Source organism: Papio anubis, chromosome 11 (genome assembly GCF_008728515.1).
Source record: "Papio anubis isolate 15944 chromosome 11, Panubis1.0, whole genome shotgun sequence".
In the NCBI taxonomy this organism is placed as follows: domain Eukaryota; kingdom Metazoa; phylum Chordata; class Mammalia; order Primates; family Cercopithecidae; genus Papio; species Papio anubis.
In genome coordinates this window covers 113,612,179-113,628,561 of record NC_044986.1, presented here as the reverse complement: position 1 = coordinate 113,628,561, position 16,383 = coordinate 113,612,179, and the positions used below count along the sequence as shown (strand labels likewise).

Below are 16,383 nucleotides of genomic sequence, written 5' to 3'. Positions count from 1 at the left end.
GGGCTTTCTGTCATTGCTTTTTTCTTTTCATACTCATTCAGACAACTAATGGAGGCAAAAAGGGAATAAGAGAGACTAATTTGAATTTTCAAAATATCTAACATAAAATATTTTAAAGACATATTATTATGCCATTAAAATACACTTAATATTTAGAACTAAACTATCAAAGTTTTACCAAAGAGGATTCCTTTAGGGAACAACTAGAATCAATATAAATTTCAGATGACATGATTATTGAGATAGAAAATGGTAAGAAATCCACAAAACAACACTAGAACTAGTAAGTGAATTCAGCAAGGTCAGAGACTAATGCACAAAAATCAATTATATTTTTATATGCTAGCAGCAAGCAACCAGAAAAATGAAATAAAAATCCATTTACAATAGAATAAAAAATACTTCAAAATAAATTGAACAAGTATATGAAGACCTACATCCTGAAAACTATAAAATGTCACTGAGAGCAATAAAAAACCTAAATAAAATGAAAACACTTACGTTGATTAATCAAAAGGCTACGTGTTTTAAGCTGTCAACTGTTCTCAAATTGATATACGGATTCATTGTAAGACCAAACAAAATTCCCACAAGCATTAAAAAAGGCAGCTGGGCACGGTGGCTCACACCTATAATCTTAGCACTTTGGGAGGCCAAGACAGGTGGATTGCCTGAGCTCAGGAGTTCGAGACGAGCCTGGGCAAGATGGTGAAACCAAATCTCTACTAAAATACAGAAAATCACCTGGGCGTGGTTGCGGGCGCCTGTAATCTCAGCTACTCAGGTGGCTGAGGCATGAGAATTGCGTGAACCCAGGAGGCAGAAGTTGCAGTGAGCCAATATTGTGCCACTGCATCCGAGCCTGGACAATAAAGCTAACCTCTAAGAAAAAAAAAAAAAAGGCAAGTCTATTCTAAAACTTACATGAAAATACAAATACTCTAGAATAGCCAAAGCAATTGTAAGGAAAAAAAAAATAAAAAGTTGAAGAACTTACAACAAATGATGCTGAAAACTGGATAGCCCTATGACAAAAATGAATACTATCATTACTTCATACTATATCTATATAAATTAACCTGAAATTGATCATGAAATATACCTAGGTAGAAAAGTTGACCAGGCACAGTGGCTCACGTCTGGAATCCCAGCACTTTGGGAGGCCAAGGCGGTCGGATCACTTGAGGTCAAGAGTTCAGGACCAGCCTGGCCAACATGGTGAAACCCCGTCTCTACTAAAAACACACACACAAAAAATTAGCTGGGCATGGTGGTGCACACCTGTAACCCCAGCTACTTGGGAAGCTGAGGCAGGAGAATCACTTGAACCCGGGAGGCAGAGGTTGCAGTGAGCTGAGATTGCGCCACTGTACTCAGGCATGGGTAACAGAGCAAGACACCATCTCAAGAAAAGAAAAGAAAAGCTAAAATTATGTAATGTCCAGAGGAAAAAATTATTTGCACAGGCAAAGACTTTTAACACAGGACACAAAAAGCACAAGCCATTAAAAAAATGAACATTATCACCACCAAAAAAAAAAAAAAAAAAAAGAACATTATCACCACTTTCCTTTTCAAAAGGTACCATTACGAATTAGGTGATAGTGGTCAGGTGTGGTAGCTCACACCTGTAATCCCAGCACTTTAGGAGGCCAAGATGGGCGGATCACGAGGTCAGGAGACCGAGACCATCCTGGCTAACATGGTGAAACCCGTCTCTACTAAAAGTACAAAAAATTAGCCAGGCATGGTGGCAGGCCCCTGAAGTCCCAGTTACTCAGGAGGCTGAGGCAGGAGAATGGCATGAACCAGGGAGGCAGAGCTTGCAGTAAGCCAAGATTGCACCACTGCACTCCAGCCTGGGTGACAGAGTGAGACTCCATCTCAAAAAAAAAAAAAAAAAAAAGAAGATAAAAAGAATTAGGTGATAGCTTCTTAGTATAACACCAAAAACATAAGCAACAAAAGAAAAAATAAACAAGACCACCTCAAAGTTAAAAAACTTTTGTGCTGTAAATGATACTATCAAGAAAGTACAAAGACAATCTACAGAATAGGGGAATACATTTGCAAATCATATGTCTGGTAAGACATTTGTATATAAAATATATAAGGCAGTCTTACAATACAACAATAAAAGAAAAATCAGTTTTACAAAGGATAAAGGATTTGAATATCTATATATCTCCAAAGAAGATATGTAAGTGGCTAACATGGGAAAAGATGTTCAAAATCGTTAGTTATCAGGAAAATACAAACCGAAATCTCAAGATGCCACTTCACACCCACAGGATGGCTATCATCAAAAAGACAGAGAGTAAGTGTTAATAAGGATGTAGAGAAGTTGGAATCCCCATATGTTGCTCATGGGATTGTAAAATGGTACAGTCATTTTGGAAAATAGTTTGATGACTCCTCAGAATGTTAAAACAAGAGCTGTCATTCGACCCGGCAATTTCACTCCTAGGTATATACCCAAGGGAAATGAAAGCAAGTCCACAAAAAAACCTGTACATGAAAATGCCTGCATCATTATCCATATTAGCCAAAAAGTGAGATAACCTAAATGTCCATCAACTGAAAAACAGAGAAACAAAATGTGATATATCCAGATAATAAAATATTATTTGGTAATAAAAAGGAATGAAGTACTGATACACGACACAATATGGATTAATCTTGCAATCAATAAGCTGAGAGAGAGAATCCAGTCACGAAAGATCACATATTGTATAATTCCATTCATACGAAAAGTCTAAAATAGGCAAATCCATAGGGACCAAAAATAAGTAGTCACAAGAGACTGAGGGAGTGAGGAATTGAGAGTGATTGCTAATGAGTATAGGGTTTCTTTTAGAGGGACAAAAATGTCCCTAAAATTAGGTTGCAGTGATGGTTGCATAACCCTGTGACTATACTAAAAAAACATTTCGGGCCGAGTGCGGTGGCTCACGCCTGTAATCCCAGCACTTTGGGAGGCTAAGGTGGGTGGATCACCTGAGATCAGGAGTTCAAGACCAGCCTAACCAACATGGTGAAACCCCATCTCTACCAAAAAATACAAAAAATAGCTGGGCATGGTGGCGGGGGCCCATAATCCCAGCTACTCTGGAGGCTGAGCTAGAAGAACTGCTTGAACCCGGGAGGCAGAGGTTGCAGTGAGCCAAGATCATGCCACTGCACTACGCCTGGGCAAAATGACAAGAATCCGTCTAAAAAAAAAAAAAAAAAAAAAAAAAATTCATCGTACACCTTATGGGTGAATTGTGTAGTATGTAAATTATATTTCAATGAATTTTTAAAAAAGGAACCATTAAAAAAAACAGCAAAGCAAGCTACAAAATGGAAGAAAATATTCATATTACGTGTATCTGACAAACTATGGACTACATAAAGAACACTTTCAACCCAATAATGTGATGATAATCCAATAAAGACTGAGCGAAAGATCTGAACAGATACTTTATAAAAGAAGATATACAAGTGGCCAATCAGGGCATAAAAAGATGATCAACATGATTCATCATCGAGAAATGCAAATTAAAACCACCCTACGATATCACTACACCCCATTAGCATGGCTAAAAGTGAAAATCTCAAGGACTAGCAAGAATGCAGAGCATCAGGAACTGACATATACTGCTGGCCAAAAAAAGAAGGCAAGATGGTACAACCACTTTGGAAAACTGTCAGGCAGTTTATTAAAAAGTTGAACACAATATCTACCATATGACGCACTCATTCCACTCCTAGGTCTTTACTCAAACATGCATGCATGCAAAGACCTGTACATGAATGTCCACAGCAACTTCACCCATCAGAGTCCCCAAACTGGAAACCACCCAAGTGTCGATAAATACAAAAGTTTAAAACATGTGTAATATTCATAACAATGGAATACTACTCAGTAATAAAAAGGAATGAACCACTGAGACATGCTACATGGATGAATGTCAAAATAATAATTAATGAAATAAGCCAGACACAAAAGGGTATATACTATATAAGTCAATTTATACGATATTTTATAAAATATAAAATAACCTCTAGTAAGTAAAGTAGGTCACTGGTTGACTAGGGTCATGAATGAGGAAGAGAAGACTTCAAAGGGGCCCAAGGAGTCTTGAGTGGCATGGAAATTTTCTGTCTCTTGACTGTGGTGGTGGCTTTATGGGTATAATTCTGTCATGTTCATCTGAATTGTCCATTTAAATGGATACAGTAACTTGTATGTAAATGATACCCCCAAAAAGTTGATTTTTATAAAGTAATGAGAACCAATGAAAAAAGAATACAATTTAACATTTAAAAAATTAGCATATCTAATTTTTTGTGTAAACAGAGCTTCTGAACTGCTTACTATTGTGCATAGTTTTTTTACTTAGGTAATTCAAACATTCATTGCCTCTAAACTGGATTTTGTGATTAATTTGCCTGACAAATCTCATACAATGTCCCCCAACAGTTAATCCTACCCTAATTCCTCTCTGAATTACTAAAAATTCTTAATGAGTGTGGTTCACATTAATGAGGTGTTTTGTTTTTTGTTTCGAGACAAGAGTCTTGCACCTTGTCACCCAGGCTGGAGTGCAGTGGCACGACCTCAGCTCATTGCAACCTCTGCCTTTCAGGCTCAAACGATTTTCCTGCCTCAGTCTCTTTCTCTTGAGTAGCTGCGACTACAGGTGCCTGACACCATGCACAGCTAATTTTTATATTTTTAGTAGAGATGGGGTTTCACCATGTTGGCCAAGCTGGTCTTGAACTCCTGACTTCAAATGATCTGCCTGCCTCTGGCCTCCCAAAGTGCGGGGATTACAGGTGTGAGCTACCATGCTGGGCCAATGAGGTTTTTTTTTTTTTTTTTGTAACACAAAAGAGGGAGGAATTCCTTGACAGAAAAGCTCAGGGAGGGGCAGGGATAGCAGTGTCCTCATATAACTTCCAGGTTTTGTTCTAAGGTTGGTTTTGCTCCAGACATTCTTATGTTTTTATGTCAACCCATATTTACGATAACTTTTGTTGGTAGTATACAACCCCAAGTTGCTTAGAAAGGCAAATTCTAAATCAGCTTGAACATTACCTTATAAAATTAAAGACCATCTGTAGAGACACAGTGATGAAATGACACAGATATCCATAGAGAAACCACATATACTGAAGACCTATTATTGTGAGATTACTTACTACACTTTTCTCCTTCACTACTCACTATAATCCTCTAACGAAAATATTACCTCCATTTTCCCATTATGGAAACTGATACTCAGAGAAGCCCAGTTATTTGCCCCAGTTCACCTGGCTAATAAGAGGCAGAGCCGAGGTGGACACATTTGAGGTGCTTTAACTGATATTTGGTTATAGTTCCACAAACACAAAACTTAACCAAGTAGATCCATATAACTTTGGATTTGAGTATTAGCAGTTTTTGCATTACCAGTGAAAAAGCACACATTTAAATACACAGCTAACATTTTGCGGGGCATTTGGTCGCCACTGAAATCTCATCATCTTCCAATTATGCAATGATATTTGATGAGAAAGTGATGCACTTGCACCTTTATAGAGCAGACTTCACATAAAGCAAAGTCACAAGAACTTCTAGGGCGTGCTCCCAAATTTGGGGAGAACTAGTGCTCTCTAGGAAAAACCAGAAATACGGCAAATTGTAACGCAAAGAGAAGAACAAGGAACTAGAAAAGAACAAGGAACTAGAAAAGGTAACTCGAGTTAACATGGAACCAACCAGTCAAAAAACTTCTTTGACTTATATCACGGCTGACTATAACATATAAATCTCTAAAACTGCTAGTCACCACCTAGAACTGCCATTTGACAGACAGCAATAATACATATGCTTCTGGCATAGACAGCTTTAAAATATTTATACAAAAATATCACCTACAAAAATATTTTGAAGATCATGAAAGGTTAACTAAATGCACCGATGAACACTTATTTGCATCCTAACATGATCCCAAGTTGATGTGTTGTTTAAACATTCATAAGGAAAATAAGAATCTATGGAAAAGAAATTGTGAGCCTAATCACGAATTCTACACACCCTTGACAATCCCAAGTCTGAAAATCATTAATAAATCATGAAATTAAGTCTATATTCTAATCTTCAACAAAAATCTCCTCAGTCGGTAAACTTAATCATATGATGTTCCAGCATTTATTCATTCAGGTAATGGTTAAAGCATAATATTCTGACACAGTTTCTATCAGTTAATTCTACTCAATGCAGCCCTGGGATATTCCTAGGAACCATATTGCTTAGAGTAAAGCACTTATGCAGGCAGGGAGGCTAATTTCAGTTTAAATTTTTAAAAATACATGTTCAAGTAAAGTCTCTATTCGAATATCTGGCTTTCTGATTTCTTCCCTCTTTTGGTAATCTCCAGTGTTAATGGAATGCAAAAATAACCTAATGAGGGGGATAATGTCATGGCCTGACGCCAATTATACTTCTCTTACGTCGGGCGCAAATTCCCTTTTCAATCACATGTTCTCTTATCTGTCAAAGGAAGAGTACAAGGGAAGAAACGGGTATACACAGTTACCATCTGCTTCCCTCCCCCGGCATCCCTGGAAAGGATGACAAGGGTGGGAGTTTCTCCTAGAGACAGGAGCAAAGTGTACCTTACAGTGGGCCCACTGAAGTGTCTTCAGGCAGCCACATTTGGCCCTGACATATTAGAAGGCAATACAGACATCCTGCAGCAGGAACATCACATTCACTGCTGAGGCTCTAGGTTATTAGACCAGCCCAGCAGCTGCAGGCTGGTTCAAGGGAGGCCTGTAGACTCCTGTGGGCAGCCCACCGTCTTTAGTTGGATACAGGCCTCTCTAGTATCCCACAGGCCTCCCTGCTCCCTACTGCCTTACCTGGCCCACTTCAGTCATTTCTTTTCCCACCTGATCCCTTTAGACATTGGAGTGTGCAAATTGGTTCAAAACTCATCAGTCAAACAAGGTACTTACAGCTGCATGACCAAGTACAAGTGATTTGGGCTTTCATAAATGTCTTCTAGGGCAACAATATTTTCATGCTTAATCCTGAAAAAAAAAATAGACACACAAAATAGTAAGTACAGTTAGATAGGAAAACGTTTCAGAACAGACAGCATTGTAGCAAAAAGTTACAACACAGAATCCAAACTCCTGAACAAAAACATTTCAGACTTTAAGATCTTGTCTCCAAACTTTTTCCAGACCCATTTCCTAACAGTCCTTCCCTGATCTCCATTCCTCTTCGTTCCTAAGGCTCAATACCCTACAGTTTAGCAAGAGTGGATTAACTATTGTTGCTTCACGTGAATCCCAGAAATGGGCCAAACCTGCCCACATCCTATTATCTTGTAGGGCCCAACTCAGAGGGCTGGGCTGCTGGGCAGAATCATTCCCTCTTGTGTTGTCTCCCAGTGGCCATTATGGACTTGCCTGACCACTTAATCATATGAAAATCTGTCCCCCATGACAGGCATATGTCAGGGAGCAGGGAGACCTGGTAAGACACTGGAGAATATATATGTTCTAGGGAACAGTTTCTCTGGCATGTTCACGGGTCCAGTGTAAGGAAAAAAAACCAACGTGACTCCCTCATTGGGGTTCATGCCCCCCCACTCCACCCCACTACCAAATGTCACTTCAGCTTCCCAAGCAAACTAGATCAGTGCTACTCAAAGTGTGGTTCTCAAACAGGCAGCACCACTATCTCCAAAGAGCTTAGTAGAAATGCAAATTCTCAGGCCCTACGACAAGCACAGAGTATGCAAGTTGAGGGCAGAGCCCAGAAATCAGTATTGTAATAAGATGCTGAGATAATCTACACGTGCAAACTGGAGCTGGAGAAATACCGTATTAGACCAGCGGTGCTCAAACTTCAACGTGCAAATGAATCACCTGGGGATCTGGCTCCACTGCAGGCCCTGAGTCAGCAGGTTTGGTTGGGGCCTTGGAGGCTGCGTTTCCAACCAGCTCCCAGGAGATACCGGTGCTGCTGAGCTGCAGACCCCACTCTGAACAACTACGTCCTAACTAAAGAACCAGGGCAGAAGGAAACAGCCGAATTCTAGCCCTTGGCACTATCCATGAAGAGCAGTTTCTGCTCAGAATGTAAGGCTTGATATTATTTAAAGCACTGGACAGAAAAAAAAAATATTTCATTACTCAAGGAGATAATTAGCTCTTACCATAAGCCTCTCATTGAAATGACTGCTGAACCATTTAAAGACAAGCACATAACATGCGGATTCTTGTGACCCTCTTGAAAGCTAGAACTACATTATTCATTTTGGTTGCTCCTGGTGCCTAGCACAAATCTGCTTAATAAATGCTTGCTGAATGAATAAATGATATTGAAAGGCTGTTGCCACTAAACAGCAAGAAACCTTATTCAGTTAGGAAAAAGGGAAACCATTTTCCTAAATGTGTGATGTCTTCCCTGCAAAAAGAAGTTTATAAGGTGGAAAACAAACAAGACTATTATCTTCCTTTTGAGATGAAAGAGAACAAGATAATTAACAAACGCTGCTAAGGCTTTCCTTTGAATTCTATAGCTCGTAGTAGTTAATGCAGTTGTTTTGTAGGAGCTAAAACAATAGATTATACTAAATTCATATTCCACCTGATTCCAAAGAATAGAGTCTAATTATTTGTCAGCCATAGTTTCTACACAGCCTGAGCAAGATACTATCAGCCATATAGCATATGAACCAAATAAACTATGCCACCAACGAAACCAAGAGAGCTTAACTTGAGACTATCAAGATGCTACAAATCATGGCATTATCACTACTGGATATACCTAAAAGAATATGCCCACAAAAAGTAGGCATTATGTAGATTTTCCCTTTTTGGAAAAATTGTTGTAATTTGCCATTGGAATCAATCACATGGTCATAAACATTTTCTTTTAGTCCAGCTCATTTGAGAGTTAATGAAGAGCCTAGATTTCTGGAGAAATAGGAGGAATGGGATTATATGAAGAGTGGCCAGAGAAAATGCGTGGCACACAGTTACATCTGAATTGTAGCAACATGGTGAATACTTCTGCAGTTTAAGTACGTCCCAAGTACTGCATGGTTGTTTATCTGAAATTCAGATGTAACTGGGCAAGCTGCATTTTCATGTGCTAAATCCAATCACTCTGCTTACATCACTCAATCTCTAAATTGGGTTTAGAGATTGGCACCTGCAGCCCTAGCTTGCCTTGGAGGTTGAGTCAAGAAGGCTGTCTGAGCCCCAGAGTTCAGTCATTCATTCAGATTCAACAATAACACAAAGAATTAAGTCTGTACAAAGCACTTGCCTAGCCAACGCGGCAGACCCCAATAAATTAGGACTACAGTCCCCTCCTTTGATATATGGGATAGAGAATTAAAGCCTATTTAACCCGCTATGTCTTACATGAGTGCTGACTAGAAATTGCTTTTAATTCATTGCAGCATTCCAAAGAAGTACTGCACACAGCAGGGACAATCAAAATAGCAGTTTCACAGTGGCTGGAAAGACACTTTATTAATATCTCTCCATCAACCAATCAAGCAATTGTCATTTGCTGCGTTTCTGCTATGTGTCTGGAAGAAAAGAAAAATAAAAAGTAAAGTTTTGCTATCAAAAAGCTTATCTAGGCAGAGAAACTCAGGAAGAAATTAGAAAAGAATCAAATGCTAAAATCTGTAGAACTGCCTTTAAGTTCAGAGAAAGCAAAGCCCTGAATGGGTCAGAATTATGAAGAAGGCCTCAAGAAGATGATGGGAATGAGCTGGAATGAGTAATGTTTGAATAAGCATACTTGAGAAATTTCAAATAAATCCAAAAATGGCCTCTTAATGTCTCTTAAGAAAAGTGGTTTAATTAACTTGGAGCTGTTCAAACGTGGTTAAAAAAAATTATTCTGGCCTCCCACATCTGTTCTCAGGTACTTTATTCCACCCTCACATTCCTTACAATATGCAAAGCTGAACGTAAAGTTTTAGCATTATTTCAGTGCATGAGTTATTTTCAAAAAATGCCATATGACTATCCATGCATTGAGGACTAGGGCACAAGCACCAACTGAGGGCCTATTCCATGCAAAGGCTCACTTCATGTTCAATTCCCTCTTTTCATCATTCATTCAATAAATATCTGTTGGGCACCTGCCCTGTACCAGGCACGGTCCTGGGTACTCTGAATTTGGTGGAGAGCGAGACACAAGAAAGGCAGTCTCAGTCCTCCTGGTGCTCATGCAGAGGCTGGAGCTAGAACACTTCTCAGGCAGTCTGTCTCACGTTTACCAGAGATCAGCTTCCTGGTCATTAGTAATGACTCCTAGGACCAACAGAGAACTAGCTTCCACCTTCTTCCCACATATCCTGCACAGATTTGAGGGACATAATGCCCCTGCTTAGTCTTCTCATCGTTGACCAATCTTCCTACAATATGGTTTATATTCTTCTCATTGCTCTATCGTCACTCATTTGTCCAGACTCTAGCATTCAGATCTGGAAATACCGATCCCAGGATAAAAGACAGTATCATGAATCTGGTATTAAATAGTAAAGTAGAGGCCGGGCACGGTGGCTCACGCCTGTAATCCCAGCACTCTGGGAGGCCGAGGTGGGCAGGTCACTTGACGTCAGGAGTCTGAGACCAGCCTGGTCAACACGGTGAAACCCCATCCCTACTAAAACTACAAAAATTAGCTGGGCATGGCGGCACGTGCCTGTAATCCCAGCTACTTGGAGGCTGAGGCAGGACAATCGTTTGAACCTGGGTGGCGGAGGTTGCAGTGAGCCGAGATCGTGCCATTGCACTCCAGCCTGGGCAACAGGAGCAAAACTCTGTCTCAAAAAAAAAAAAAAAAAGGAAAGTAGAACTAGTAACTATCACGAGCTGGATATTACACTTCTACCAATAAAACCTAACAAGTTCATTGCTGTAGTTTTGAACCACTGCACAACCACTGGCAGACAGAGAATATAAACTCCAGGTAGGTAGGGATTTTTGACTGTTTCACTACTGTCACCCCAGTGCCAAACAAAGAGTATGGCACATAGTTAATTACTGAACATCCAGTTTAGGGCCAATTAAATCGCCAGATCATTTTAATTTGAACTTCTAGCAAACACAATCTCCTTTCTTACTCGGGTTGATATTGTGAGAGCTTAATGTCTTCACCTTTAGCTTCATTAAATCCAATCATTCTGGATTCCATGCAGCGTTTCAGATGATCAGCAGTGTTCTGAATGCCGATTGACTCATCTATTGCTCTTATTATCCCTCCCAACTTTGGGCCATCTGTGTATTTGGTACATATCCATCCCATGTGTCTTCATTCAAATTCCTAATTAAAATTTTAAATGGAAGGTTACATGTCAGAGCTCCATGGTATTCCACCAGAGACCCTCATCAAGATAACCATGACATTAATCAGCTGGCTTCGATTGCTGTCTAGCTGCAAACCTAGCAGTACTATCATCTAGCCTGTGTTTTACCATGCCATCCATAAGGAGACAATTAGATGCTTTGCAGAAGTAGAATTCCTCAGCTCTACACATCACATAATACTATTTAAAAGGGAAATGGGATGTTTGGGAAGATTTGTTCTTAGTAAACCCATGTTAGCTCCTAGCAACCACTACAGTCTTTACTAAATGATCACAAACCATCTGCTTAATTTTCTGTTCCAGAATTTTGCTGTGCATTGAAGTCAAGCTTTCCAGTCTATAGATCTCATCTTCTACCCTTTATATGTTTGGGAATTTTGACAACCTCTCTTACATTGTTTTCTTAAACATTTCAGCTGTGACTTTTCTGTGATAAGTGCAATTTCCTCAGTCCCCTGGGATGTCACAAATCTAAACCTAGTGATGAGCTAGTTTTATAACTTTTGTTCGGCCTTGCTTACATTGCTGTTGTATTATACCATTTATTGTTAACTATGTGTTAAGACTGTGTTAAGTATTTTTAATTATTTCATTTACTATTAACAACAAGTCTATGAAGTAGGTATTATTTTCTCAATTTTTAAAAGAGAAGAAAATGAGGAAGGAGACTAAGATCCCATGAGGCTAAGTAAGTATTCCAAGATCACGGAACTCATAATTGTCATTGCTGAGATTCAGTCTAAGTCTATTCTCACTCCCAAGCCCACGTTAAAGCAATTACGCTATAACTTAACTAAGTTATGAGAATATCCAAGAGCTCATATAAATTCAGTTATTTCTATAAAATTATAACATCTAAAGTCAAAGTATTAATATGCCATCATTAACAATATAATATCCACTTCTGTGGGTGCAGAGATTTCTTGAATTATCTTGAATCCAGTGGATGTGCTCAAGATACTTGGTTGTAAACATCCTAACAGATGAAATTCTAGTAGGTCAAACTGAACCAGAAAAAGAGATGTTGAAAAGCAGAAGGAATAGGGAGAAGTCCAGAGTAATTAGAAAGAGCCTCTCCTTAGCCCATATCTGCTAGTGTCATCAAAAAAGAGAATCAAGTGAACAGAGAAAAGAGACACAGATGTCAGTTATAGGCAAATCGAAAATGGAGATTCTGTCAACTTGCACAGTTAAATCCCAGAGGTCAACACTCTTTCCAAAGTATGGCCAAGAGGATCTTCATCCATAAGGGATGTTGACTCTGAAACAGCAAAATGTCCTGAAATGTGCATAATTCAAAGCCATAATAATGTCACTGAAAACAACTTCAGGTGATAAAAAGAACCTCAACTTAACTTTCATCACTTATCATTTACCAGGCCCAAAGTAAGCATGAGCTGACACATCTATATACAGAGAGAAAATGGTTTATATGGTAACCTACATGAAAACCTCCATAATCTCCAATAATGCACAGAAATGGATAGAGGGAAGTGGGTCCAGGCAGAGAGAGTCAAGTTGAATGGGAAAATAGCACATGGGCACTGAAGCAGACTTCTGCCCATACAGTAACTGACAGCCAAGCAAGAAAACTGCAGAAAAAGCCAAGAAAACATTTTCAAATTAATTCATGCATAAAAAATAACTGATACCAAATGTACAAGTAGACCTTGTTACAAAGCCCCCAAGCTTTGTAAGGGAACATCAGGACCCAAAGGGTCAGCCTGCTACTGACTACATGTGCTTCTGTGGAGTGAGAGTAACATCTTCCCCTCCACCCTCATGTTCCCCAGTTCAAGGATCTACAATTTTAACTCCATGGCAAATGTGGAAAATTAAAAAAAAAAGAAAAAGAAAAAGAAAAAGAAAAGCACAAAAGAGGAGAGGAGAAAAAAAGTTCAGCATTTCTCACTTTTTGCATTCCATCATTTTACTGAGCTCCAGGGCATCCATGGCAGCAATTATGAAGTATTCAGAGGAAGGAAAAGATCACAAAATCCCTTTCCTTGGTATTGCTATTCTCCAGTAATGGGCATTGACCCACCTACATTATGGACGCCAGATGAAGACAAGGGATGGAAGAAAATATAATCGGAAGGGAGAGACAAGAGTGAAACTGATTATAAGAGAGGATGAGGTGGGGATAGCGAGGCATTGATTGCCCTGCAATGTGCAAGGAGGAATTTACGTCAACGTGCCGCAATCAGCCTCCGGTCCATTTTTCAGGCACTTCCGGGTTCACAGTCTAGTCTGTGAAAGGCCTCTCTCCACAGGCAAAGGCCATAGAGGACCAGGTCTTTCACCACCCACCACTGTCACTCTAAGCAGCCCAGAAAGTTGAAATTTTATTCACACAAAAAGAGAGGCTATGGTTCCCTGGCATGGAATTGCCTCAAAAGTATCTGAAGGTTATTGTGGGGTCTTGGCAAACACTCCTGTTTGTCTAAGTAAACATTTATGTTTTTTCGAAATTGAAAAAAAATCATTTCCTCCTTACTAGGGTCAAATTCTTGTTTTCTCACATTATAAGCAGTGTGGGAAATAATGCTGAGAAAACTGGGATATTGTCAGTCACAAGAACAGTGACAGCACTGAAATATTGGCCAGATGGTATTAAAAGCAATACCTTTCATTTTAATAAACGGGTACATTCGCAGGTGTTATTTCATTCTGCAACAGCCTTATAAAGTAGGCATTATTATTCCTATCTCACAGACGATCATTCACAGTTTATAACCACTTAATTGTTCTCCTCAGCTCCCTCTGGTCTCACTCTCTTCCTATCCATTTTCCATGCTGTCTCCCGAGTGATCTCTCCAAATATAGAACTGATAAAACTTCTTAGCTTGAAATCCACCTGCTCCCTGTAGTACAGGACAAAGTTCGAACAACGGCATGGCTTATAAGTCATTTGTCACTTGTGAAATGGGAAAAGTTCCCCTATCCCACTCGCAGGGCGTGCGACAGGGGAAGTGGCTCACTTCCTCAGTGCCAGCTGTTGATACCCCTAGAGGAGCATGCAGATGGGCAGGTTGTGGGTCTCCGACCCCATAGCAGAATCTAGGGGTGAATGCTTACCGCTCCACAAGCCCCCATGGGCGTGTGTTACAGGGTGCTCTTTCAGTTTTGTCATCTGTAAGTGGCTTATGTTAATCAGCTCTATTAGACCCTCTGCCTTATCACAAGGACAGAGGGCTTTCTGTATCCTGGGGTTCCTGCCTTGGTGTACTGGAAAACCGGATCACATGTGGGCTTGGAGAATGAGTGCAAGGTTTTTTATGGAGTGGTAGCTCTCGGTGAGGTGGATGGGGAGGGCAGAAGGGGGATGGAGTGGGAAGGTGTTTTTCTCCTGCAGTCATGCTGCCCAGCAGCTGGGCTTTCCTCTGACTGCCCTAGCCAAACTCCACGTCGTTCTGCCGGTTGATGGGCTGATGGCATCTTCTGGTGCCTGTGTGTCTGCTGGTGCATTCCTCTCGATGTCCAGCCACTTGTGTGCGTGCCCACAAGGGTCTCAGAGTTTTTATAGCCACAGGATGGGGACACAGTGGGCCAGGGTAGTCTTGGGGAATGCAACATTTGGGCACAAAAACAGAAATGCCTGTCCTCACCTAGTTCCGTGGGCACGGGCTTGGGGGTAGAGCCCTAGGCACGGACCATGCCCTTCCCTCCCCAGCACTTCCCTGCCCCCATCCCCTATCATTTGGTCTTTACTTGCCCATTCCACATCACCTTCCACCCCTGCCCCACACCAACATTTTACTGAACCCAGGCAGCTCTCGCACACCCCGCCCTCCCCAACCATGCACACCTTCTTCTCTGAGTGTGCTCGTCTCTCTCCTATCTTCTTATGAAAATACTCATCCTTTAAGACTCAGTTCTCTATCACCTCCACTGAGAACCCTTTGCTGTTTCTCACAGCTTGCAGCACCAATCACCTTTCCTCCGGGCCACCCCAGTTCTTTGTTTTTTTTTTGAGACAGAGTCTCATTCTGTCACCCGGGTTTTGTATTTTTGGTAGAGATGGGGTTTCACCATGTTGACCAGGATGGTCTCAATCTCTTGACCTCGTGATCAGCCTGCCTCAGCCTCCCAAAGTGCCGGGATTATAGGCGTGACCACTGTGCCCGGCCAGAAAGGTGCTTTTAAAAAGTTCTTGATGAAAATCATTAACAAAGTTCACCAAGTTTACCAAAATATATGCATAAAAGTGCACACAAAAAGAAATGCATACTGATTAGTGGAATTGCACAAGCAATCAAGAGATTAGCTTGCATCTTAGCTCTGATACATCTAACTACAAGACTTTGAACAAGTCATTAAATACTTTGATTTGACTTCCTCGTTTGTTAAATGAACATTGAAATATGTCATCTTGTTATTTTTCTATCCACATGTATATACATGTGTTTATATAAAAATATGTTATATATACACACACACATATGTAACATATTACTGTATAGTTAGAGATCTTGTGTTATAGACAATAGGCCGCTTCAGGAAATGAGCAGAATTCAAAATCCTAAGCTTCAAATCACCTCTCTTTGCTGCCAGAAGATGGAGCTATACTCAATGGGCAACTAAGGAGCCAAGACTATGATACCTAAATCAACTAAGCTCTTAAGTCTGTAAGCTAGTTTTGTTGTTATTTTTTAAAGATTAAGTATTACATGTTGATACTCGCTGTGAAGTGAATTTTTCCTTGAATCCTTATAAACCAACAAATGACAATAAAAACCCTTGTGCACAAATGGCAGTTTTCTCTTTGAGACAGGGTCTCTCTGTCACCCAGGCTGGAGGGCAGTGGTATGGTTTCAGTTCACTGCAAACCTCGGCCTCCTGGGCTCAAGTGATCCTCCCACCTCAGTCTCCCAAGTACCTGGGACCACAGGCATTTGCCACCACACCCAGCTAACTTCGGTATCTTTTTGCAGAGACGGGATTTCACCACCTTACCCAGGCTGGTCCTGAGGTATTTTCTTAAGAGCACCCCAGGCCTCCTTAG

The 16,383-nt window shown here is 40.4% G+C and overlaps 1 protein-coding gene across 14 annotated transcripts in view; it reads right to left on the bottom strand.

Annotated features, from left to right (window-relative positions):
- The window catches only part of CAMK1D (calcium/calmodulin dependent protein kinase ID), a 489,271-nt gene that overhangs the window by 157,652 nt on the left and 315,236 nt on the right, over positions 1-16,383 (bottom strand). For 11 of the 14 annotated variants that reach the window (XM_031652513.1, XM_031652515.1, XM_009213982.4 and 8 more), the window contains one exon: positions 6,988-7,062. In XM_031652513.1, coding sequence (XP_031508373.1) covers positions 6,988-7,062 — 75 coding nt within the window. Of the gene's footprint in view, positions 1-6,987; positions 7,063-11,169; positions 15,041-16,383 lie in introns of those variants that run through there. The other 3 variants (XM_031652519.1, XM_031652518.1, XM_031652521.1) reach the window with 3 other exon arrangements.